This window comes from Maniola jurtina, chromosome 19 (assembly GCF_905333055.1).
Source record: "Maniola jurtina chromosome 19, ilManJurt1.1, whole genome shotgun sequence".
Classification (NCBI taxonomy): Eukaryota; Metazoa; Arthropoda; class Insecta; order Lepidoptera; family Nymphalidae; genus Maniola; species Maniola jurtina.
Genome location: NC_060047.1, coordinates 7241668 through 7268506, shown reverse-complemented (window position 1 = coordinate 7268506; position 26839 = coordinate 7241668). Strand labels below are relative to the sequence as shown.

Genomic DNA, 26839 nt, shown 5'->3' with positions numbered 1-26839 from the left:
GTTTCAATCAAAAAAAAATTAGGTGGCGGGTTATAATAATTCATAACCGGATGGGTCAGATCATAATACGATTTTTTCCACGTGGGCTAGAATGGCGGCAAAAACGGTAAAGTAGAACCTTGACAGCTTTATAGTTCTCTGCTATTTTACGCGGACGAAACCGATAACAAAACAATTTACCCGGATCGCTCTCTAATATTTTGCGTCAGAGTTTAACATGTGTGAGCCATGGATGAACTTATAATATTATGTTTCGAGATGTGAACGTTCGCAATGGCGTTCCACGTTCACCAAATTAAATATGTAGACGCAGAGGCAGACTTGTTTAGTACACACACCGCAGGCGCCATGAAAAGGCGCACGCTTCGCTGATCGCTCGTTACTTACGAATTATATACTTAAAACATAGTTTTCAATTAATTCTATAAATAATTATATGTGTAGACATAAATATTCTATATTTAGTGATTCATAGTAAAGCTAAAATGAAACTAGTCTTGTTTCTCGTGGCTTTCTTTCTGGTTTCCTGCGGCTGCGAACCTGAAGTTGTGTACTGCTGTAAACCGGAACAGAGTGTTTTGGCAGACTCAGAGAGTGAAAATTTATGTGTGGATATAAAAAATAATACTATCAAGACGCCCGCGAAACTGGCGTGCGAGAACGTCACTCATATTTTAGATGACTCTGAGTTAAACTATACAATCACTGATGATGGAAGGATGATCTTGTTAATGGATGAATTAGAAAAACATATTGACACTGATTTGTAAGTTTGAATTATTGACTTAAACATCGCATCCTTACGGACGATTTTTCGTCACGATCTGACGGAATAACAGTGTATGGTTAATAGAAACGCCGGGTCGTGACGAAAAGTCATCTCCGATAATGCAAAGCTGAAACTGTTGCAAGTATGGAACTAGGTAATAATAATAATTGAATAATTTGAATCATAAGACCGGGACCATGAAACCCTGTGAAAAGACGCGGTTTTGGAAAATATAGACAACATACGAACGCTGTCGATGATGAATTGGTCGCGATTATATCGGCAACTTAAGGCTGGTTTTCCACTAGAATTATTGTATAAGAAAGTTGAGCGATGATCTAAGAAATAAGCCCCTAACCGATTGGATCCTACTACTAAACCTCCGCTGTCCCTCCGTCTGTATATCAGCGGGCTGTATCTCATGAACCGTACCTAATAGGTGTTGAAATCTTCACAAAGTGTATTTTTATTGCCACTGTAACAACAAATAATGAAAAAAATTAAAACGGCCGCTATATATTAAATGAAATAAAATCAAAATTAAATAATTTTGAAATACGGTTCGGAACGTTTCGTGTGCGAGTCCAACTCACAGTTGACCGATTTAACACGCTTTTCTTCTATGCTTATACAACCAAGAAATCCAGACTCGCAGGTCTAGTAGATATCCCTATTACTTAAAGTTCTGTTTTACTAGAAATGGAATATGCTGAATCTATTTATCCAAAAAGAGCAACACTTTTGAATGTCAATTGTTGATTTTAACGAAATAGTAAATGGTGATAATTAATTAATTTCATAAAACTAAAGCTAGGAGGGTTCCAAATGTGCCCTGGTCTAATTAGGAAGCCCACAATCCAAATCCAAATACAAAGCCCACATCATTCTCACAATACTCGTACATATCATTTAAACTATCCGAGCTGTTATAGTTTAAGAGCAACTCATTCGGGAATTTCTAATCATTTCATTGTAATACGGTTTTCAATAAGTTTACACTTTACAGAAACCTTGACCTTTTTAAGTGACATTTCCAATAAGTATGTGTTTTGGGAGTTTATTATAGAACGGTATCTTACTTAGCCAAGAAGCGAACATTACTAATTTATTTTCGTTTTTCTAATGAATTTAAATATTAAAAATCATACTTTTTCTTATCGATGTTTTTATGCAAAACGTGTTTTATTTTAAGAATGATATTTCTTTTTCAGATTTTGTATTGCCAATCGGACGTTAACCTATCATGATCGAATTTTAGTGTTCTGTGAAGAGGAGGAAGAAGAACAAATTATAGACGAAAGGATCCTCGCATACTGCATGTATGTGTCGGTCGTGTTTTTGACCCTGACTTTGATAGTATACTGTGCACTAGCTGAAATGAGGTACTTAGTTTTTTTTTCTACAAGGTGTACATAGAACGATAGCAACAACTTAGGGTTATAATTATACTTACTACCTAAGTCCTAAACACAATCCAATGCCAATAATCATTTGCCTTATTTAGTAGTTTTAGTGATATAGTATTTTTCAAACCCGCAATAAAGGTTATAGCGTGTAAAACTTGGGTCAGTGCCTCGCCTACAACATTGACCTCGAGTGGTCTATTTACGTAACGTTCGTTGATCTCTGGCGTCCTCCAGATGTTTTATTTGCAATACATTGAGAACTTATAAAAAAAAATGGATTTTTTAATTATTTTTACGTTTTTGTTGTAGTACGTTATCAGTAATCATCAGTACTATCACCTGGTGCTATCCGGTTTTAAATTAATTTCAATAAACTTTTTATGTTTCAGAGATCTACAAGGGAAAAGTTTAATAAACTTTTGTGGAAGTTTGGCGATCGGACTCTGCATTTTGGGCACCCTAAAATTAAATCTTGGGTATTCAAATCTAGGATTATGTGCTGCAAGAGGTATGTTCTAATATTTACACCGTGATTGGAAGCTTATTTAAGACTGGTCATAATTTTCTCCCTATGAGCTTGGCAACATTTTTATTAATTCAGGGTAAGATAAAATAAAATTACTAGCCAAGTGCGGATTGGCATACTACACACACTTTTGAGAACATTATGGAGAACTTTAGGCATGCAGGTTTCCTCACAATGTTTTTCTTCACCGATAAAGTAAGTGACATGAGTAGGTATGGAATTGTCTAAAACGCACATAACTTAACTCCGAAAGGTCCTCGAGATCGAATCCCGGACCCCCGGATTACGAGGCCGACGTCTTAACCACTAGATTATCGCCGCTTAATATACAATATAGTATATTACATATCTGATACATATTTTATTTTATTGTTTCAGGTTTCTTCACTTACTTCTTTTTAATTGCAAGCTTCTTTTGGATGAACGCGATATCAGTACAAATTCTTCTAAGTATAAGGTTAGTTTATCTTTTTGCAGACTGCGAGTAAAATAATGCTGAGATATTTCTCATATCTCAAATCTTTGTCTTCGATAAAAGGAAAGCTAGAATTTTAGGGCGTTACGTGAAACAGGAGAAACGCTAAGGCACATGTAGAACTTCTTTCCGGCGTCCGTTTTTAGGGCTGCGTATCTCTAGAGAAATAATTGATGCAAGATTTAAAAACCCCCGACACAAAAACCTCTAATAATCATCAAACGGCTGAACAGATTTTCTTGGATTATAGCTAAGAACACTCTCGATCGCCACCTTCCAAAAAAAACTACTTAAATCAAAATCAGTTTATTTGGCGCTACGGCGCCACAGACAGATACACACATCAAACTTATAACACCCCTCTTTTTGGGTCGGAGGTTAAAAAGGAACTCTTTTAAAGTCTCTTTTAGGCAAGCGCACTTCAACCCAAACCTCATACCTCTTTTTTTCAAGCGCAAAAAGTCATTTAGCGCCCCTAAAATTAGGTCCCAAAATGACAACTTTCATGCAATACATCGATACATATTATATAAAAAATAATATGTGTAATTATATTTATTTCAGGCGTCCCAGTAGATTCGACTACGGTTGGAAGGAATTCCTCTGGTACGCTCTGTACGCTTGGGGATGTCCAGCAACTATAACAGTATCTATGGTTATTGTCAATTCTGTCCCAGGCTACCACCGAAAGCCTGGTATAGGATTGCATACTTGCTGGTTTTTTAGTAAGTATCACACCTATATTATATTTTACATGAAGTGAAAGATGTATAAAATAAATTATAATTTTTAAACTCGTTTTTAAATCATGCTGCTATTGCCTTTGGAAAAGTTTCAAAGACACTGAAGTCACTCAGTTAACACCGGGTAGGTATTTTTAACCCCCGACCCAAAAAGAGGGGTGTTATAAGTTTGACGTGTGTATCTGTGTATCTGTGTGTCTGTGTATCTGTGTATTTGTGTATCTGTGTATCTGTGTATCTGTGTATCTGTGTATCTGTGTATCTGTCTGTGGCATCGTAGCGCCTAAACGAATGAACCGATTTTAATTTAGTTTTTTTTGTTTGAAAGGTGGCTTGATCGAGAGTGTTCTTAGCTATAATCCAAAAAAATTGGTTCAGCCGTTTAAAAGTTATCAGCTATTTTCTAGTTTTCTTGTAGAAAAGAAGGTTAGATAACCCTTAGGTTCATAATATTCAAGTGTCAATTGACAAATGCCAAGCTGTCAAGATGGACGTTGCCTAGATATACATAATTATTTATTTGAAAATGATTTGTCGGGGGTGTTGAAAATTTTTAATTTACACTTGTTGTATCTTCAAGTTATAGTCATACTTTAATTTGGCCAATTTACACTGAACCTTAATCACTAATTGCACACCTCTCTTGAAAGTTAGCCAGTCTAGTGGTGAAATTACTAGGTCCTGAGATCCTCACATTCAGACAAATAAACGCGTCGGAGGGACATTGTTTCTTTATAAGTATCTATAATATCTCATCTGTGTTTTTCAGGTCCGCGACATCAATGGCAATATATGTACAGCGTCATGACAATCTTGATCCTTGCAAACATCTGCATATTTTTTTACATATCGACTCACCTCTGTCGCCATTCCTTCGCATCCAGTCACATAAAGGCACTTAAATATAAGTAAGTTACGTATTTTTATTATGGACTATCCGTAGCATCCCATTTTATTTTGTTGTCTTCCTAAGTAAAAAAAATATATAGTCGCGATATAGACAAGTGTAAATTAAAAATTTATAACACCCCCGACAAGTGAAGGTTACAGTAACTAGAAAGGAGCTGATAACTTTCAAACGGCTGAACCGATTTTCTTGGATTATAGCTAAGAACACTCTCAATCATGCCACCTTTCAAACAAAAAAAAAAACTAAATTAAAATAGGTTCATTACTTTAGGAACTACGATAGAAGCAATAACTTTAACCAAATAAAAACATTCTTTTTGTGCACGTATGTATTTTGAAGTCTGGCGGTAAAATATAATAAGAGACGACGAAAAAGATGATAGCCTAACTTGACTAAATAAGTGTGAAAATATAAGAAAAAAATGTTTTATTTGAAGCTGGTAAAGCTGCAAAATATTTCAAAGGGACTTTATTTTTTTATGATATTTTAAGTGGCATTTTAGTCATTTTTTAAGGAGATTTTATTTATTTACCTTGCAGGTTCATTATGACAGTAAGGATGTTCATTATAATGGGATTGCCGTGGGTATTTGAAATGATCAGTTCATTATGCAGACCTCACGTTTTTTGGTAAGTGAATGGTTTATCCAGCACACAGGAAGGGTAAAAAAAAGTACTGTACAGTAATAGTATTGTACAGAAAAAGATTGGCATTCAGTGAGGACTGTCGACAGAAGTGAAAACTTAAAACTATGAAATAAGAGTGGTTTTTTTGGATTTTCAAATTAATTGTGATATCAAAAATTAAAATTCCACAATTCTTAAGTAAAGCCATTAATATAAGTTCAATTTTTACATATTCTATCGGCACTCCAAACACTATACATTAGCATGTCGGTGATGCGAGCTTGATTGTTTTAGGAAATCAAAATCGCCCAACGTGCCTTAAGAATGTTCTACTTCAATAATATTAAAAACACGTATTAGAAACACGCCGGACATTATGTTTAATAACCAATACTGATTATTATTTTATTTATTTTCAGGGTCATAACAGACATATTCAATACGTTACAAGGAATATTTATATTTCTTCTGCTCGTCGTGTTCCGAAAACGCGTGATAAAAGCAATGTTCAAGAGGGGTTGGCTGGACTGTATTTCGGGATTCATCGAACGCCACCTGGCGGTCGGTGATGATGACGAAGAAGACGTGGTGCACCAAACCATGGACGTCGGTCTTCAGGAAGAATTTACAAAATAGCTACTAAGCGTTACTACATTTTTGGCCAAAAATAAATTCAAATTGTAATATAGATCGGTGATATACATATAATTTACTAAGTAGGTACATTACCATTTACGAGCAGGATTGGAAAAAGGATGGTTATTGAAGTCGGAACCACTAATTTTTACCCGACTACGGCAAAGCCGAAAAGAAGGGTTATGATTTTAGTTATAGCTCTATTGATAATACCTAAATACCTATTTATACAAGATTATGATTTCGCCGCAGCCTGTATTTCGATAAAGTTAGGTATGTTAAATAATTTTAGACATTGCATTAAGTTTTACGCTAAAGAACAAATTGTTATAAGATACATAATTCATCAAATATATGTTAAAATAAAATTATTGATGTACTTATAAAGTAAAAGTCTGACGTGGTGCGATTTCTTCTTAGACGCGTACCGTTTATGGAGGCAGACTTTCGACTCACTAAATAACTGACTCAACTGACTCATAGTGTTAGTGTTGTACAGATAGATCCGTTTTATAGATGATAAGATAAGGAGGTACATACATTTCTGGTTAAAATTGGCTTAGATACGTGTCATAAGGAAGCAAGCTATGAATAAAATCGTCTTGAACCAAACTTATTTTAAGAGATGTTATTTGAGTGGGGGGGGGGGCAACAGCGAGTAGCTATTAATACTCAGTATTAGTAACTTTACTACTAACATATAATTCCAAGCTATTGCCCTAAGGGCCTAAGTGTTTTGAATGTGCCTACCTAACACCTAATCTATATAAATATAAAAAGACTTGTGCTGACTGACAGACTGATCTATCAACGCACAGCCTACTCCACTGGGGTTAGAAACATGAAATTTTAACAGTCTAGGTTCCTTTTATAACGTATAACGTAGAACGTTAGATAGGGGATGGAAGTTTGTATGAAAGTGCGTTATTTTCGATAAAAATTGGTATTTGAGGTTTAGTTTAGTAATAATAAAATACGTGTTTCAGGGTTTTTTAAATTCTCCCTCAATGGGGTTACCTAAATAGGGAATGGAAAACTGTATGAAAGTCCGTCAGTTTTCAAGTTTCATCCATGAAAATTTGTATTTGGGCTTTCGGGCAAAAATGAAGAACGTACGTGTTCCACGTTTTTTTGAAATCTCACCATCTAACCGTTGTCAGAAATTCCACTCAAGCGAAGCCTGGTCGGGTCGGCTTGTTAGGCATCAGTATAATATCACTTGCTTTAACGGTGAAGGAAAATATCGTGAAGAAACATGCATGCCCGAGAGTTCTCCATAATGTTCTCAAAAGTGTGTGAAGTCTGCCAAACCTTTCTTACATCGATGCCTTCTCATTCTAAAAGGAGACCCATATTCAGTATTGAGCCGGCGATGGATTGATGATGACGATAAGCTAATCTATCTAGTCGATTATTTAGGTATACTCGTATAATATAAGTATTAGATAGGTATGTATTATGTATATCTTTAGGTACTTATAATCTGACCGTATACTTGAAATATTATGAAAGATGACTCAGATAAAACTCAGCTTCTTTCCTACGTGTACAATGGATATAGATGTCATTACATACGTTTACAATATAACTTATAATTTTATAGCAATCCCTAAAAGTTTGTCACACCTCTAGAATTATAGAGACCTAATTCAAAAATTCGTGTTTGAGTGATAAAATGACTTTAGATGACCATTTTCATCAACTCGTATAAGGTATAGACAGAGACAATATTTGTCTCTTTCTTTATTGTGTGTGTGTGTTTAGTATGCGTGTGCTAACTTTCTCTGCAGTATTATTTATTGTATTTTTTCTATTTTTTGTATTTATCTCGAACGCAAGGTCAACTGGCTTTTTTTGATGTTGTCAATTTTCAATAAGAATAAAAGCCGGCCGCCAGGCGCGCGTCTAAAGGTGCCCACGCACTCGAACTGAACTGCAGCTGAACTACGCGTCGCGTCAGCGCCCCGCACGATATTCTCTCCAGCCGCGCCGCGCGGCAGTGACGTACGCGCGTCGCGGCTGGAGAGAATATCGTGCGGGGCGCTCACGCGACGCGCAGTTCAACTGCAGTTCAGTTCAAGTGCGTGGGCACCTTAAAGTGGTGCTTGTGCGTAGTTATCACGCGCCGCCCAAACGGCTCGCTTCGCTCGCTCTTTTTCAATTATCTACCTATATCTGGCCCGGATCGGCCCTGGGAATAATATTATGATAGATATTCGCTAAAAATATAGCAAAGTTCTGAACTCGGACGAACAAAAAAGTACTTTTCTATATACGTGATTCTGGACGTCACAATAAAATAAATGAGCCATAAATAGGATCTCTTTTTAGTTATTCTTAAAAGTTAATTTAAGTACTTAATTTAACTATCTTATTTGTTGTAAGTAGTAAGGTAGTAATTTATTTATAGTTCTATATCTAATTAATATCCTTTCCTATAATAAGTTTAGTGAGTTTATTAATAAAATTATATCGAAAATAGTTTTAAATAATGCTTACCCAACTTTATTGCAAATGAAATATTTATATTTTTATAATCACTATGAGTTAATGTATTAAAATAAATATTAATTGGTAATATTGTGTTTTCAATTTTCATTTCCCTGAAGAAATAAATCCCATATCAGCGCAAAACAATCTGCGCGCACTCATAAAGTTTACAGGGGAGCAAGGATGATTCTGCGCAAAGGACACATAATTATATACAGAGTTCCGTACCCGAAGGCTGCCAACAACGGGACCCTATTACTATGGCTCCGCTATCCGTCTGTCTGTCAGCGGGCTGTATCTCATAAAGCGTAATAAGTACAGAGTAGAATTTTTCACAAAGTGTGTATTTCTATTGCCACCATAACAACAAATAATATTAATCAAAATGGCCAGCATGTAAAATATAAATTAAAAACTACATAATCTTGTACGATGGTACGGAACCCTTCGTGTTTTTAGGGTTCTGTACCTCAAAAGAGAAAACGGAAACCTTATAGGATCACTTTGTTGTCTGTATGTCTGTCTGCGTGTCCCTCTGGCGGTCTGTCGTGTCTGTCAAGAAAACCTATAGGCTGTACTTCCCGTTGACCTAGAATAATCTTTGGCAGGTAGGTAGGTTTTATAGAACAAGTAACGGAATAAATCCAAAAACCGTGAATTTGTGATTATATCATTTAAAAAATTACAATGTGTTTCAATTTCCAAAGTAAGATAACTATACCAAGTGGGGTATCATATGAAAGGGCTTAGCTTGTATATTCTAAAACTGATTTTTATTTATTTTTATGTATAATAATTTTTGTTTTATCGTGCAAAATGTAAACACTATCCGAGTACGGAACCCTGGCCTCGGTGGGGTTTTTTTTTCTTTTTTGCACTGCACTTGGTGCACGCGGAAGGTCGTCACTCGTCAGCAACAAAGCTAACAAAGTTGTTCATAAGACCGCAAAGGTGACTCTTCGCGGTTAAACTTGTGGTGGTGTGTGGTACTTGTTGGTATTTATCGTATTAATCTCTACGTATCGTAAATAATAGAATAAATAAACCCACAATATCAATTCATCTTACGATCTGTCCTAGTTGATTGGGGCTGAAACCCAGAGTTTAATGACAAATCATATATTGATACCAACAATATCAACTCATAATCAGCAGATCTTTAGTCCTTGTGCGGTTTTATTTCCTTAGATGACCTCAGGAGTTCACATACCCAATTATACAACAGGAGAACGAAATTGGAGTGCGAAATTCCAAAAGAATCTATTCAAAAGAAGTATTAAAAACTATCAGATTTGACCTAGATTTATATGAAAGCGAAGCTAAAAATGCAAAACTGATTAACATAAAATGAGTCATTACGAGCGAAATGTAAAATTAAATACTCATTTATAATTACGTCCCATAACAAAGGAACCGGCTCGGGATGTAAATCGTGCAAGGAACGTGTTTACGTATAAATGTAGTCTGTGGTGTTTACTCTGGCGGCGACAACGTCGGCGCACGCGCATCTCGATTCACACAAAAATCCAGTGCAAATATCGAGAGGCTATACAATTTCTCGATAATTTACGCCCCTCGTTAGTCGTTACGGCATTACCATTCATTTCGTGGGGTGAAGTGATACCGCGCGTGTCGTATCAACTCCTGTTTTGCTGTATTGGCCCATTTTCGATCTGTACACCAAAATGTTTTATTTTAAGGTAAGATTTACTTTATAATTATTAATTTATAGCGATGAGTTCTAGAGAAACTGTGTATAAACCTTTTGAAAACGTTTATGAAGTTGTTAGGAATATTCGTTGATATTATTTTATTTGGAAGGTAGTTTTGTGCAAGACTCGTGCACGATGATTAGAATAATTATTTAATTATGCGTTATAAAATCGTTTATTTCTTAAAATAACAAGATTAATACGTAAATTATAATGATCTAGATTATAAAAAATATTAATATAAATCGTCGGGGAGACTTTTGTCCTTAGGAATCCTTGTTAAGTTTGACGTGCATTCTTCCATTTTAGTTGTTTTAGACCTAAGCATATTATTTAGCAGTTACTTATTATTGTTAGAAAAGAACAAAAATCCTTTTATTTACTTTAGATGCTTTTGTTCATATTATTAAATTGGTTTTGAATAGCGAATTCAGAAGAACCGCATCTATTTGATACATCCATATTTTGCTAAGTAATAAAAGTAGTAGGTACCTATTATAGTTTTAAAAGGCGTCTGTTATGAAACGTTGCAGTAGATAGTGCCCCTAGTCGATAGATACGCAGGAATTATCACGGTTGTATTTAAACAACTACCTATTTAATTTAAATATGTTATAGTGCTCATTAGATTTGGTCGTATTCGATCGCAGGTCGACAGCTGCAGTTACCGACTATTGTAATAATAATTAATGACATGGGTATTCGGTTAGCTATATTCGATCACGAATCCATCTTCTTCTCAGCTTTTCCTAGTGCCAAAGAAGCACAATGCACTTCGACATGTCCAATACCTGGCTCGTGTGAAGCATAAAGAAGACTGGCCGGTGAAAATGTGTCAATATTTTAAATGAAATGCTGATTTGCCGATAAAGTTATCATACTTTAAGTATTCTATCACATTATAGAAGACTTAGTATGACAATTTTCTTTAAAAGAGTACCTATTAGCCATATTAATCATGACTAGCATTCCCCTTTCCCCTCTAACAAAGCGAAACTTGTGCTAGGAGTATGTACCTACGATAATAGTGGAACGGTTGGTGTTTGAACCGCCAACCTTTCGGGTTTCAATCCGCATTACATTGAGCAATTGAAGCTTATATTGTAAGTGAGCTAGGTACTTTATATAGTCACTCTTAATTCACTTTAATAAGTAAACGAACTTAATTGGGTTCACGAATTCGGTACGCGCATCAGGTTGCATAATATTGTTTGATCATAATATAAAAAACTTATCCGACTAACGAATTCGATCAAACTGAAAGTGGTCGATGCATTCGGGAACCCATCTGATGTAAATTAACATAATAATCGATTAACGAGTTCGATTAACAGGGCTCTCTCCGTCACTCGCTTCATACAATCGTAGTTCCAATTTCATTTGAATATTAAGCAACCAAAGTCCATGAAATTTTGCAGACATATTCTAGAAACTAATACATATCTGTGTCTGTGGTGTTTTAGATTTTTCTAAAAATATGTAGTTTTGAAATTACCGGGGCTCAAAGATTTGTATGAAAATTTTTAAGACCGCGTAACTTTGGAACCGAAGATTTTAACAGAAATCTGGAAAACCACAGACATAGATACTAGTTTCTAGAATATGTCTGCAAAATTTCATGGACTTTGGTACCTAATCGTAAAACAGATGTCAGAAATAAAAGTAATTTCAAGTAACATAACAACAACATAATGCGATAAAATATCAATTAAAATGAGATGGATGTATTGGGAAGATTCTGGGTCATTTAACTTTAGCAGTAACGTTATCAGCTTTTACAGGCACCTAATTGGCGCCAAGACTGTTTTCAAACTTAAAAATGTGTCAGAATCAAAACAACTCGCCACGAATGCGACATTTACTTTGATAGAAGATGCATCTTACAAAGAAAAACATTACTAAACTAGCTGATGCCCGCGACTTCGTTCGCGTGGATGTAGGTTTTTAAAAATCCCGTGGGAACTCTTTGATTTTCCGGGATAAAAGTAGCCTATGTGCTAATCCAGGGTATAATCTATCTCCATTCTAAATTTCAGCCCAATCTGTCTAGTAGTTTTTGCGTGTATCAAACATACACACATACACACACACATATACACACAAACTTTCACCTTTATAATATTAGTGTCAAGTGTGATTCGCCATTTTTGAGGCTTTCTTTTAAGTAGTTAAGTAATTAAATATTTTTTAAGTTTCTTTTAAGTAATTAAATATCTCTTGCTTTAATTAACAGTGAAGGAAAACATCGTGAGGAAACTTGCCTGCTGAAAGTTCCCCATAATGTGCCCATTTGTATGTACTGTGAAGTACGCATTTGGCCAGTGCCAGCGTGATGGACTATGGCCAAACCTTTTTTCATTTTTTTCAAAATTCAAAATTCAAAATCTTTTTATTCAATTAAAGTTTTACAAGTACCTACTGTTGAATCGTCGAGCGCATCTATCTACCACTGGTTCGGAATGCCTTTCCTACCGAGATATCATTTGGTTGAGCAAGATGATGATTTGGAAATGGCGGAGAATTTACTAAGTTAATTTAATTTTTTTAGATATTTAATTACTTGTACTGAACTGATTCTCATGGAACTCTGCACATCAATTTTATTACCACAGGAATACAACAAAATATAAACTCCTTGTTCCAACTCTTCTCTGCTGATTGCTAATAGATACTCTAGTCAGTAGTCGAGACCCGTCAAGGGAATCAAAACGTACAGCTACTTCCCGTCAACCTAAATTCGGTAGTAGCAATGTCTTATAGCAATAAAGGGAAAAAATGCGAAAACCGTGAATTTGTGGTTACATCAGGAAAAAATCAAAATCTTATTTTTTGAACAATTTTTTGTACAGAACCTTTCATGAGCGGGTCCGACTCGTACTTGACCGGTTTTTTGACGTTGTGGTCTTGTAATGGCGCTGGCTTCTCAAAAGAATAGTTTCATAAAACAAGTGTGAATAAAAAATTTATAACACCCCCGACAAGTGAAGGTTACAGTAACTAGCTGATAACTTTCAAACGGCTGAACCTATTTTCTTGGATTATAGCTAAGAACACTCTCGATCAAGCCACCTTTCAAACAAAAAAAAAACTAAATTAAAATCGGTTAATTAGTTTAGGAGCTAAGAGGCCATAGACAGATACACACGTCAAACTTATAACACCCCTCTTTTTGGGTCGGGGTTAACAATCTCGGGAATAAAAAAGAGAATGCATAAAAGTTTTAGGTAGACACTTTCGCGAAGTTGCGAATATTTCAAAAGTACCTACCTACCTAGTAAGTATCTACGTTGTCTGTAAATGTTAGTATTAAATTATTGACCTTTCTTTATCATATCATCTTTTGCGTCCCATGGGTCAAAGCTAGGTCAAAGGCCTTAACTCAAATTTGTAATTACATATTTAATTCGATTCGAGTAGTTGATGTGTCACACAAAAGTCATTGGTCACACATAATAATACTATTGTAAACAAACATAATATTATCTAAAGTAATCAATTAATCTAGCAACAGCCCGTAGCTTCGCTCGGCGAAAATGTAAATCCTCTTGATTTCCTATCCTGTTGGAATTTCGAAAAATTCAGACTTGTTTCTTAAGGGGTATGAGACGACGGGTCTGCCCGCGAAATTTAAATTTAATTTAGTTTTTCGCAATATGTAAACTAATACGACAACGTAGGCTTAAGACATTTTATTTGCGCCAATGGCAGTATCATCCTCACAGGTTTATATAAAAATCTTTACTTGAAAGGGTCCAGTTAAAGAACTTAGCTCTAGTATCGACTGTAACTCACAAATTAGTGCTTCCCCCACTTCATACACCGATTGCCATCTCGATCTGTCGCGTACTATAGATGCTCCTAGATTATATGATACCTATTACCTATGGTCCTTATACCTACGTGATGGGTAATATGATCATACGCGTTGTATATAATACATTATTCTACAACATATCGAAACGTGATCAAGAACAAGAAATACGATCCAGTAGCTGATGTGGTGATTTTTTTGGTGTGGTCAGTGGTGTGACCCAAAGATAGCCTTATTATCACACTAAGAGCTCCAATTACACAAAAAACATATTGTTAACATATTATGTGAATAAATTATAAAATATATTTATGTCGTTGACATTCCATCTACACGCACGAAACGTTTTGCGTCCTCATTCCTCATACGCATGGCTAAGGTTTGGAATACTCTTCCGCGATCTGTGTTTCCTACCAATTACAATCCGGGTATCTTTAAAACAAGAGTGAATAGGCACCTTCTAGGTAAACGCGTCCCATCTTAGACCACATCATCACTTTCCATCAGGTGTGATTGTGGTCAAGCGCTTACCTATAGTGAATTAAAAAAAAAATTATTTATATTTATTGCTATAAGTACTATATAAGTAATACTTATGTAATTTTAAGTATGTATGTTTTTGTAAGCCTATTTTAATATATAAATTATAAATACTTATATATTATAACATAATATCTATTAAACTTTTTTTTCATGAACACTTTCTATCTTTGTTGTACCTATTCTACTCTCTTTACAACCTCTCGCACTGCCAAGGGTCACTGGTAGATCTCTTAAGGAGCTAAATGCTTCCCTGTCCATTTTTCCTCTGCATTATTACAACTTTCTGGTACAAATAAATATATGTAAAAAAATCATTCTATTTTTTCTTTTTATTAAATATTCACAATGCTTTGTTTACTCTCATATGTAGGTATATATTACGTAGATATATATTTTGGACTTGGAAAAACAAGACCCTATTACAATATTATGGCTAAATACAATTAACGCCTCATTTACGCATAATCTATTATTTGTTTAAATTAATGATGCTCTAAACTAAAAGTTTGGTCATAAAACAAATAGATATAGTAAAATAAAGTTCGTCACAAGATAATTACTAATAATTGTGTACTAACCAACTAATCAACGGAATTCCCTTCTTCAGTAAACAGATCTGTTTGAGAATTCCAAGAATCGATATACGTATCACCAATGATCCACAAACAAACAAAAACTTCGAATACAGTCTTAGGTATCTTCTAGATATAACCAAACAGACGTGTTCTGATACTTACTTTGTATTTAGCCTAACAGACCTAAATCCTAATTCTAATAATATTAATAAATGCAAAAGTTTGGGTGTTTGTTACTCCATCACACCACAACGACTGAACCAATAATTTGGCTGTGAGATGGAGATAGCTTAGTAACTACCTCACGTCTCAATCAAAGAGTTCCCTCAGGATCTTACAAAAACCTATATCCACGCGTCCGTAGTCGATAGCATCATCTAGTGAGAGATAACAATTAGGTATTATCTCTTAAGCCTGTTTAGGTAAATGAAGAATTGGTAATATCTCATAACATGCGTAGATGCATTGGGTACCTAATAAAGTTCATTCCAAATAGCCATAAATAAATAGCCATTACTCCAAATTATTAAAAAAATATTTTTACTATGTGTATGTATATATTTAGCTCTCGGCGTAGTAACCCACCAGGCTCCTGTATTCTGAACCTCCAGATATTATAATTTGTGCCTCAACTTTAACCGCACTTGACTAGTTCTGTACCTATACTGATTCCGCAGGAGTTTGCATTTTAATATTGCTTCTAGCAGCTATAATTGTGGTTAGACGGGTAAAAATAGACAACACATAACCCTGAACTTTATCAGAATTCATATCACATTTCCTTTTAGGCTATTTTTTATTTTAATAAGTAACTAAATAAAATAAATAATAGATTATTCACAAGAATGTAGGTGGTATAATAAAGCAGTTTATTTTTATTTTTTATTTAGTTAGTTTAACTTTCATATCTTTATGGAAAATATGAAATTGATCTACCTAACCCCCTTAGGCATTTAGTCTTAAAGTTTGCAAATTCAAACTCGGGCAGGTGTTTTAATTTTAAAGAACAATCAATACCTTTGTACAATCTATTTCTTCAACGATAGCTGTAAACAATATACGCATGATGTTAACGTATTATCACACTAATTATAAAGCCGAAAGTTTGTATGTGTATGTGTGTGTGTGTGTGTGTGTGTGTGTGTGTGTGTGTGTGTATGTTTGTTACTCCTTCACGCAAAAACTACCAGACGGATTTGGCTGAAATTTGGAATGGAGATAGATAATATCCTGGATTAGCACATAGGCTACTTTTATCCCGGAAAATCAAAGCGTTTCCACGGGATTTCGAAAAACCTAAATCCACGCGGGCGAAGCCGCGGGCATCGGCTAGTCAGGACTAATGTCCTCAATCACACAGGTGATTCCTGAAAATGGGTCAGCGAGCAATCAACGATCTATATAATCATATGTAAGGAGGGTAATTTTATTAATTTTATTGCTCCTAAACTAAGGTCGACTCGCGATTCATGGCCAAGGAGCAAATTAATTGTTTGCTGATTTGTCTAGATCAACTTATGTGTTTATCAATTTAATTTTCCGTTTGACTATGATCACACTTGAATATTTTGGATAGAAGAATGCGAAACCTTGCGGAAGTCCATGATATATCAGTATCTACCATCTTAATTCGCTATAAACCACAAAATCAAAATACACATACACCACACCACACAGAACACCACAAATCTTCTAGAAAACCAGGCGGGTGGCGCGTATCGCATGCTGCACGCTGTACCATACAGATTTGTCTAATTTGTTGGATTACAGCGAATAAGGCTTGAGGTTCCCTGTACACACCTGAGTAGTAAGTGAAAAGAAACTGGGTATAGATAGTGTGTGAGAGCAAGTAATGATGAGCAGTGTAAGGGCGCGAATCGGCAGATTATGCTACTACATAGCAGTGAAGTTTTTTTTTAAAGAATATTAGCAATGCTTATCATGACTAATACTTCCCTTTCTCCTCCAATTAAGCGTAAAGCTTGTGCCAGGAGTGGGTACGACAATAGTGCCGCAATTTGAACCGCCGACCTTTCGGCGTGCTTTCGGAATTCGGTCCGCTCCTCAACCGTTGAGCTATCCAGTTAAAAACCATAAAAATAATGGCTTCGAATATTTCAATGTACAATAATGTGTTTTTGGGAGCCTAAAAATAAAAGAAATACTCATACCGCTTGACCAATCATATCTGAAGTAGGTAAGTGAGAAGAGATAGTGGAAAGGGTAAGAACTTACTCACCCTTTCCATTGTCTCTTCTCACTTTGTGCGCATCATCACTTGCTCTCGTAAGTGATGATGCGCACAACCTAAGGGCGTGACTCAGCAGCATATGGTGCTATTGATAGCCTAAGTTGAAAACTAAAAAATAATGGCTTTGAATATTTTAATTTTGATTCACTAAGAATATAATAAATATAATTCACATAATAAATCAAATCAAATCAAAATCGTTTATTCGAAGTAGGTACTTATAGTACACCGTTTGATAGTGAGAATTGTTAGATTTGTAAGATGATGATAATTAGTGGTGATAAATTAATTACGTAAGCTTAATACTAAAGCTACTAGGGTTCCAAACGCGCCCAGGTCTGAGAAGAGCCCACAACAAACTCACATCAGACTCACAACACACTAATTCAGTCAGTACTAAAGTACTTATAAAAGGCAGCTAATCACAATGAGTAACAAAATATTATGAATGCTTTAATCAACAATTGAGCAGTTAATTAATGAGTTAAAAATAAAATCGGTTCAATAAACTTATGATACGTAACCGGATCCTGCGATGAATGATATTACTGACCAACAGACAGTTTTATATGTAGATATATATTTATACTTGAAAGTAATATTCGCCACAACCGGTGACACAGTTTGATTATAGTTTATTCAAATCAAATCACGTTAATTTTCATTTTAACGGCATCTGTGCTGTATAGAGGATAAACAGGTTATATTATATACCTACAAAGTAATATATTATTATATTATAATATAGAAGGTATAATAATTCGCAAGTATATCTGTTTGTTTGTTTCTTCTTAACTCTGTACTCAATGAATAAGTGGATTTGAACGATATTTAGCAAAAAATTAAAGCCCATCTGGAGAAGGATATGGGATCGAGAAAATAAATTTTAAGAAAATAAAATTCCTAGAGAATTAATTAAACATGACGAAGTCGCACGCAGAAATAGTGACTAACATAGTTATCTTTACTCTGTGTTGCAAAGGAGGAACAGATCAGCGTTATTATTTGCGTGGATGTATCATGGAATTCGGTGATTTAGAAGTGTATTCCATAACCTCATGGGAATATATTTTTCAGGAATGCTTACTGTTGCTGCTGATAGCCAGCGGACTAGCGTTATCAGCAGACCCGTGCTGTCCAAACAATGAAATCATCAAGTATCGTGGATATTGCAACAACAACTCCACGGAGAAGATAAATTTGCAGTGCGAGATGGGCCATATGCTCCTCAAAGACATCATCCTCAACGGGAATAAGGTGTCCACGCAAGACTCGCCTAATTACATCTTCGTAGAGGATCCAGCATTGTAAGTATTCATTAAGAAATTCACCTTTCCACTACTATTTTCCACTATTCACTATCAGTGCGTTTATAAAAAAGTGAAAAATTCTGTTTTGATGAGGATTAATATGAAGACGGTAAAAAAAAAACAAGCCATGGCTGTAGCCTCTCACCAGAACTGCTAGGTGATTCGCTAACTCAGTGTCTAACAATGAATGATAGCCAGACCAAGGTTGGTTGGTTCTACATTGCTGCTTTACTGGGTGACACTAATTTTTTTTCGTAGAAAACCTTCAATGGATTAAAAACTGAGCTCGGTGGCTATCATTCAGAGTTAGACACTGAGTAAGTGAATCACCCCGCAGATCTGGTGAGAGGCTACGGCCGTGGCTTGTTTTTTTATACCTTTATTACAAGAGGCGGCAGCTTCCTCCAATATAATAGTCCTTTGTTGGCTCGTTACATCCTAAAGACAAAGCCGTGCTGCCAAGCGATTTAGCGTTCCGGTACGATGCCGTGTAGAAACCGATAAGAGGGATGGGTTTAATAAAAATAACTATCATACCCCTTCCAAGTTAGGCCTGCTTCCTTATTTGACTGCATAAAAACTTGCCACTAGGTGAGATTAAATATTAAGCTATAACGGTGAAGGAAAACAATGTGAGGAAACCTGCATGACTGCGAGTTCTCCATAATGTTCTCAAAGGTGTGCCAATTCGCACTGGGCCAGCGCAGCGCGGCGGCCCAGTGCGAATTGTATCTAAATCTTTATTTGATAAAAAATTACAAAGTAAATCCTAAACAAACCAGGTTTATAACACGCAAAATTCCAAAAAACTAGGATTCCTTGTGTTATGGGAAGCCAGTCTTACGACCGAATATGAGTAGATACAAAATGAAAAATATAACTTACTTAAAAGTAGGTATACCCACTTAAGTTAGCCAAAGCTCTTCTAATTATGAGAGGAGACCAGTGCATACTTAGTAGGTTGATCATGATGCTATGCCTATTTCCAGATATTGTGTCGGCCAAATGTATCGTAACGCTTCGGACCCGAGCCAGGGTCTGGTTCCAGTGGCCGTGACGTGTTTCGAGAAGTTCCAAAGGAACGACATCGAAACTGGAGGAATTCTGACTCTTGTTTCTGTGGTCTTCCTTCTGGCTACCTTCGCAATTTATATGTATTTGCCGCAAATGAGGTAAGCCACTACTTTTTATTTCTTACGCATAACCTCCCTTTTGGGTTTCGCTGCAGTCGGGTAAAATCACACGGGAAGTCGTTAATTTTCCGGGACAAAAACTAGCCTGTCTATCATGATCATATTCTTTATTTGCTGAGTACAGGTACAAAAGGTGGTACAAAGAGAATACAATTACATCCGCGGGATGAAAACTGTCTCTGTACAATCGGTTAAACGGATGGACCATGAAAAGCTAGCAGACAGATTGACACACTTTCGTATTTATAATGTAGGTATACATTACACCTATTACATTAGTGTGGATTTACAGTTACACAAAAAACTATCATACTTCATAAATAAGCGATTACCGCACATTAGATTTTTAGAAATGGATTTTTGTCAAATATTCGTGGAAATTACCAGGTACAATAGGGAAACTAGAACATAATTGGTAGTTATAGTCAGATATGATTAATTTACAATTCATCACGCGTATTTTGTTCAAAAGAAATGTTGGTGTCTTAATTTATGACACCAACTAGAGCTACCAACACATTAGTAATCGGAGTAGTGATAAGTGATAAGCATAGCAATATCTATCCAATGGTGATAAGTCTTATTAGGAAATAGAAAAGGGATACACCTATTTATGAGTCATTTTCGTTTCTCCAATTAATATCCATAGAAATAAATAAAGTTGGCGCTCTAAAATCGATGATTACACCTTACTCAGTATTGGAGAGCTGAAAGAAGATTAGAGATAAGATGTAGTAATGTCCAATTAATATGTACCTACCTAACTACAAATTTTAGGTACACGTATATTATGAAACGATAGTGTGTCTGTTTGTCTATCAGTCTGCTAGCTTTTCACGGCCTACCCTTATAACTAAGGTAAATAATAAGAATAAATAAAGGGATATGTAAATACTTTTCAAACAATAATTTACTATTTTCAGGGACCTTCAGGGGGTGTGCTACATGTGCATGTGTGTCAGTATGGCTTTCGGGTTTTTATCACTTGGAATTCTGCAACTAAGTCCTGGATTCAGAGGCCAAATATGCACTATAACAGGTAATCTATTGTTTCACGAGTATGTATCATACATATTTATTATATCTAAATATATGTATTTTTTGATCGTGTGACCGTTATTGTTTCAGGATTCCTAGTCTACTTCTGGATGATAGCTACTTTCTCTTGGATGAACGTCATAAGCATTAACATGTACCGAAGCGTGCAGTAAGTTATTTTACTAACCCCCGACCCAAAAATAGGGGTGTTATAAGTTTGACGTGTGTATCTGTGTATCTGTCTGTGGCATCGTATGCCATTGGCGCAATTAAAGTGGTGCCTTAAGCCTACTTTGTCGTATTAGTTTACAAATTGCGAAAAACCAAATTAAAGAATTTCACGGGCAGACCCATCTCATGCACCTTAAGCACCTATTATTAGGATCACTTGTGATTTATGGGTACAAGCAAAATGAAAACAAGGGATATATTTTCAGGGACGCCACTTACTTAAAGAAGACCGAGAGAAAACAGCACCTCATATACAACTGCTACGCTTGGGGCTTCGCCATTTTCTTCCTGATTGTTTCACTAACCACCGACTTGATTGAAGGAGACCACTACAAACCGGGCATTGGGGACAGCAGTTGCTGGTTTAACGGTAAGCCTTTTTCGGACAAAGGATGGAGTCATGATGCGGCAGAAGGATTTATACTATACTAGAATCTAGATGATGCCCACGACTTCGTCCGCGTGGATTTAATTTTTATTTAAATGCCTTGGGAACTCTTTGATTTTCCGAGATAAAAGTGGCCTATGCCCGTCTCCAGGATGCAAGCTATCTCAGCATCAAATAGATGATGATCGCGACTTGGTCCACGTATTTAAGAGTCATAGTTCCCAACTACCAAGCTGTGGTTTGTCTGCATTCTGCGCCATAAGATTGACAGCATTGAAAACTTTTATAGCCTTTTTCCATAAGCCTTTCATAGCCATATTCTGAATACAAGAGCTATTAGCATTATAGCAGATTACAACTGCATTATGCATTTCATTCCCTAAAATTACTTGGTGAAAATCTCCTTTCATAATTTCTTGCTTTGTACTGGTTTTGCTTTGCTTTGGTTTTGCTTTGTACTGGTAAAAGAAGATACATTTATGTTAGCTTTTTCAAAAAAACTATTTAAAATTTAAAATAATAAAACAGATATTTGACTCATTCGACGTCACACGATCTCTTCCGAGCAGCCATCTTGAATCGATTTGTATAAATACGGCTGCTTGACGGTTTTTAAGCCAGTCTCGCTCCAACTCGAGACTCAACGACTAATAATACTTTTGTGTTTGGGTCGCTATTTTGATTGAGTGGTTGCAATAGCAATTGCGCCCCGATCAAATTAATATGAAAGAACATTTAATAACTTATAAAAATAGTTAAATTATAACGCCCATTTTGGCCTAAGCTTACAGTTCAGAAGTGGGATGGAATTAACGCAAAAATCCACTTAAGCATACAAAATATAGTTCACAAATGAATATAATTCGAAGTTAAGGGACAACCCTGGTCCTAGAATAAAATTGGTTGGGACAACCCTGGTCCATTCATTCAACACCCTTTAAGGGACAACCCTGGTCCACTCATTCAACACCCTTTAAGGGACAACCCTGGTCCTAGAGTAAAATGTGTTGGGACAATCCTGGTCCACTCATTCAACACCCTTTAAGGGACAACCCTGGTCCTAGAATAAAATGTGTCGGGACAACCCTGGTCCCGTAGTATTACAAACAACCGTGCCCCTATTAGTATTCTGGACAACCTGGCCTAGTATTTATTTTCGTCGCTCGAGGTCGAACGACCCAATTTGGATGGCCGACTGTTAGCTTTTTCAAAAAAACTATTTAAAATTTAAAATAATAAAACAGATATTTGACTCATTCGACGTCACACGATCTCTTCCGAGCAGCCATCTTGAATCGATTTGTATAAATACGGCTGCTTGACGGTTTTTAAGCCAGTCTCGCTCCAACTCGAGACTCAACGACTAATAATACTTTTGTGTTTGGGTCGCTATTTTGATTGAGTGGTTGCAATAGCAATTGCGCCCCGATCAAATTAATATGAAAGAACATTTAATAACTTATAAAAATAGTTAAATTATAACGCCCATTTTGGCCTAAGCTTACATTTATATACATTTTTTAAACTCTTTCAGGTCGCACTGAAACATGGATATTTTTCTATGGACCGATCGCCACACTGATCACCGCGAACGTCATTCTCTTTGTTTTGTCATCACTGAAGTTGTGGAAGAGCACGAGAAAGTACGAAGTCAACAAGTTAAACAACCTTAAGCATAAGTGAGTAATTTTTCGCTATTAAAAGATTCATTTAGGTACTTTGCCTCATATAAGTATTCAGTTTTGCTGCCAAAATCCTCACATCGCATACGAAATCAAAATGAAGGACTTAGATGAAAGATTGGTCTCTAGCGGACATTTTAGATTAAGGGTTATTTCAACGGACCTGTCCGGGCCCAAAAATATGACACAATAAAAGGAATCTGCGCGCAAAAAGTGGTCTCAAGAATGCATAAAGAAAAGAGCAAAAAGTGAGGAACGGTTCCAGTGTTTTATTTTTGATGTTGGTACCTACCAATGTAAATACAAACAAAAAAAAAGGCGGATGACGCTATTGTATTTTAATTTTATGTTAATTTGTGTTTTAGGTTCTTAGTTTCTCTCAAACTCTTCCTCGTCATGGGAATTTCCTGGATCTTTGAAATAGCCAGCTTTGCTCACGGCGAATCACACGTAATATGGTGAGTAATATTCATTATAATTTGATACATTTTTGTTTTTCTATAATAGGTAGGTATATTCAGCGACATGTAATTCTCGAACTAAATTGCCATAGCCAACTTCTTTCAGCTGTATTTTCCGCTAAAGATAATAAAACCTATAGAGTTATCCAAGGGGCACATACATAGTAGGTACATACCTAAGTAAATTCTCAAAGTGCCGGCAACACATTGATTGACGATTTTTCTGATACTGTTTAAATGTTCATAATAAATTGAAAAAGAATTATTCATGGACAGCTGTTATATAACAGGTGATTCGCCTGCTCGTTTGATCGCTATTCAATTTTTTAGACATCATTTTCCAAGGTCTAGACAGAAGGACTGCATTTGAACTGCAAGCCAACTGCAAAATTGCAGTTGGACTGGGTTGACACGACTGCATCGCAACTGCCAACCGATTACGCTTCGATCACAGAAAAGAACATTTTTTTTCTGTGATCCTAAACTGCAAAATTGCAGTTGGACTGGGTTGACACGACTGCATCGCAACTGCCAACCGATTACGCTTCGATCACAGAAAAGAACATTTTTTTTCTGTGATCCTAAACTGCAAAATTGCAGTTGGACTGGGTTGACACGACTGCATCGCAACTGCCAACCGATTACGCTTCGATCACAGAAAAGAACACTTTTTTTCTGTGATCGTAAACTGTAAAATTGCAGTTGGACTGGGTTGACACGACTGCATCGCAACTGCCAACCGATTACGCTTCGATCACAGAAAAGAACACTTTTTTCTGTGATCGTAAACTGTAAAATTGCAGTTGGACTGGGTTGACACGACTGCATCGCAACTGCCAACCGATTACGCTTCGATCACAGAAAAGAACACTTTTTTTTGTGATCGAAGCGATCGAAGCGATTACGCGTGGATTGGATTGATGGTCAAGGTAAATTGCACAGCAAACGCGCAGTTGGGATGCAGTTGTGTCAACGGCAATTTTGCAGTAGGGTTGCAGTCCAAATGCAATCCGTCTATTATCTAGACATACCCTTAATTACTTTCACTTTACTTACTTTACTAAGTACCTTTTGAACTTTTATAATACCATACCATACCATATAATGCCCACGACTTCGTTCCCGTGGATATAGGTTTGTAAAAATCCCGTGGGAACTCATTGATTTTCCGGGATAAAAAGTAGCCTGTGTATAATTTATCTCCATTTCAAACTTCAGCCAAATCTGTCCAGTAGTTTTTGCGTGAAAGAGTAACAAACATCCATTCATCGTTCCATACAAACAAACTGTCGCGTTTATAATAGGTATTAGTAGGATTGTAAATCTCCTGTACTAGCTAGTTGTGAACGTATATATTATGTTTCTTTTAGTTATATTATATCTCTTTTTTATGTAAATATTTTACGTATGAATGTTGTTGGTAATGGTTAGTCAAATAAAATAAAATAAAAAAATTCTTTCCAGGCGAATAATGGATATATTCAACTGCCTCCAAGGCGTAGTGATCTTTTTAATCCTGGTCGTATTCCGAAGGCGTGTCATACGAGGACTGGCCAGCGACAACTGCTGTTTGTTCATCACTCGACCATGGGCAGAGAAACTAAGTCCGGACGATGATGAAGACGATCAGGAAATGTTGGCTGATGATACAGTAGAGGTTAGACTTAATTAGGTCATTATAATTTAAAAAAAAAAAAGTCTACCTACATTTAAATTACGAATTTATAAATATACCTACAGTCCTACACACCCAATTACTCATTTACCTATAGTATATATAAGATATCTGAATAAGCAATTTGAATAATTAGGTAACTATAGCTAGGCATTTTGGTCTAATCGTTGAACTATTGTCGTAACCTCTCGAACTACGTGATGGAGAAAATTAGTTATATTTTGTAAAAATAAGTAATAGGTATTCGTATAATAATGTACAGTCGAGTCTATTCAAGTAAAGTAAGTAGATTACTTATACTCATATAATAAGCAAAGCAAAATAATTTCTTTTATCATAAACGATGTCTCACTATTAATAAGTAATAAGTATGAGTTTCCTAACATGTATATTTTAAAAATCGATTGTTGTTTACGGGAAAATTATTTTACCTAAATAATAACTAAAGCTATTTTTATGGTCTACGCCTACCTACTTTTCCTAAAATAAGTTTTTTTACTCTAATTATAGCACAGAATAAATATTTCATAATTTATAATATTCTTTAAGAACATTCTGTTTTACGTATCGGACCAATTTAATTCTCTTTTTTATTCATTCATTGTAATTCAAGTTCAATGATCGTTATCTTTCTGTTATTTGAAAGATCTCAAATGATTAATTGAACGCTTTAGTAATTAAGTAATTGAATTAATTGAACATTTATTTTAAACATTCAAAGACAATGCCAAATAAGTTCAAATTTTATTAAATGTGCCATATTTTATACCTACAGTTACAACTTTTTAAGTAAAATTAAACTCAATAATCGTAATATGAATTACGAGTAACATAGGTATTTTGTTGTCTGTAAATTCACAATAATTTCGAAATGTTATTAAGTATTGTGTAATAGGTAAAGTAAGTTTAATATAAGTACTTATAGTTGGTTACTACTTAGTCACTACCTTTCTTGTAGTCTAAGGACGCGTATAAATTGTATTTTAAAAATGTGAACTGGATTATTAATACACTTTTTGTTAATTGCGATTTAGATATAAATTAAATTAAACTCTGCAATGAAATAAATGCATGTTGATTATTGTGAATTTAAGTAATAAGCAGAGCGCATGATAGGTATTTATGTTAATAAAAATGATGAAAATGAAATGTATAATCTTAATTTCCAATTCAAAGGAGTACCTTCACTAGTAGGTAAAGTTTGCTATAATTTCTGACTTGAACATGGATGATGGAACGAGTACCTAGGTACCTAAATAGAAAAAAACTAAGTTGGTGACTGGAGTCGATACACGGTGCCTCAACCACTGAGCTCTATATTTTGGGGTAACATACCCCAAATAGTGGGGTAATATAGTCATAGCACAAAAATCCAATTAAAAAAATCT

At 35.5% G+C, this 26839-nt stretch overlaps 3 protein-coding genes across 4 annotated transcripts in view; 2 read left to right on the top strand and 1 right to left on the bottom strand.

Moving 5' to 3' along the window:
* Positions 1–26839, bottom strand: part of LOC123874905 (RNA helicase aquarius) — a 63821-nt gene that overhangs the window by 23495 nt on the left and 13487 nt on the right. The gene's annotated exons all lie outside the window — the stretch shown is intronic.
* LOC123874909 (probable G-protein coupled receptor Mth-like 2) lies at positions 168–6212 on the top strand. Its single transcript, XM_045920472.1, has 8 exons — positions 168–766; positions 1981–2151; positions 2565–2683; positions 3080–3158; positions 3741–3901; positions 4689–4827; positions 5369–5458; positions 5875–6212. Exons 1-8 carry the CDS (start codon positions 486–488, stop codon positions 6089–6091), a joined length of 1257 nt encoding a protein of 418 aa, XP_045776428.1. The 5' UTR covers positions 168–485; the 3' UTR covers positions 6092–6212.
* LOC123874912 (probable G-protein coupled receptor Mth-like 3) lies at positions 10043–26600 on the top strand. Its single transcript, XM_045920474.1, has 9 exons — positions 10043–10281; positions 18551–18780; positions 19773–19955; positions 20900–21015; positions 21105–21183; positions 21452–21615; positions 23168–23312; positions 23681–23773; positions 25241–26600. The coding sequence occupies exons 1-9, from the start codon at positions 10267–10269 to the stop codon at positions 25446–25448; spliced, it is 1233 nt and encodes a 410-aa protein (XP_045776430.1). The 5' UTR covers positions 10043–10266; the 3' UTR covers positions 25449–26600.

Excerpts from the sequence above, each read along its gene's own strand:
- LOC123874909 (XM_045920472.1), top strand. The coding sequence starts at position 486 with ATGAAACTAGTCTTGTTTCTCGTGGCTTTCTTTCTGGTTTCCTGCGGC. Across the intron at positions 767-1,980 it reads AAACATATTGACACTGATTT|ATTTTGTATTGCCAATCGGA; the intron begins GTAAGTTTGAAT and ends TTTCTTTTTCAG. Across the intron at positions 3,902-4,688 it reads GCATACTTGCTGGTTTTTTA|GTCCGCGACATCAATGGCAA; the intron begins GTAAGTATCACA and ends TGTGTTTTTCAG.
- LOC123874912 (XM_045920474.1), top strand. Across the intron at positions 18,781-19,772 it reads TTCGTAGAGGATCCAGCATT|ATATTGTGTCGGCCAAATGT; the intron begins GTAAGTATTCAT and ends GCCTATTTCCAG. Across the intron at positions 21,184-21,451 it reads AACATGTACCGAAGCGTGCA|GGACGCCACTTACTTAAAGA; the intron begins GTAAGTTATTTT and ends ATATATTTTCAG.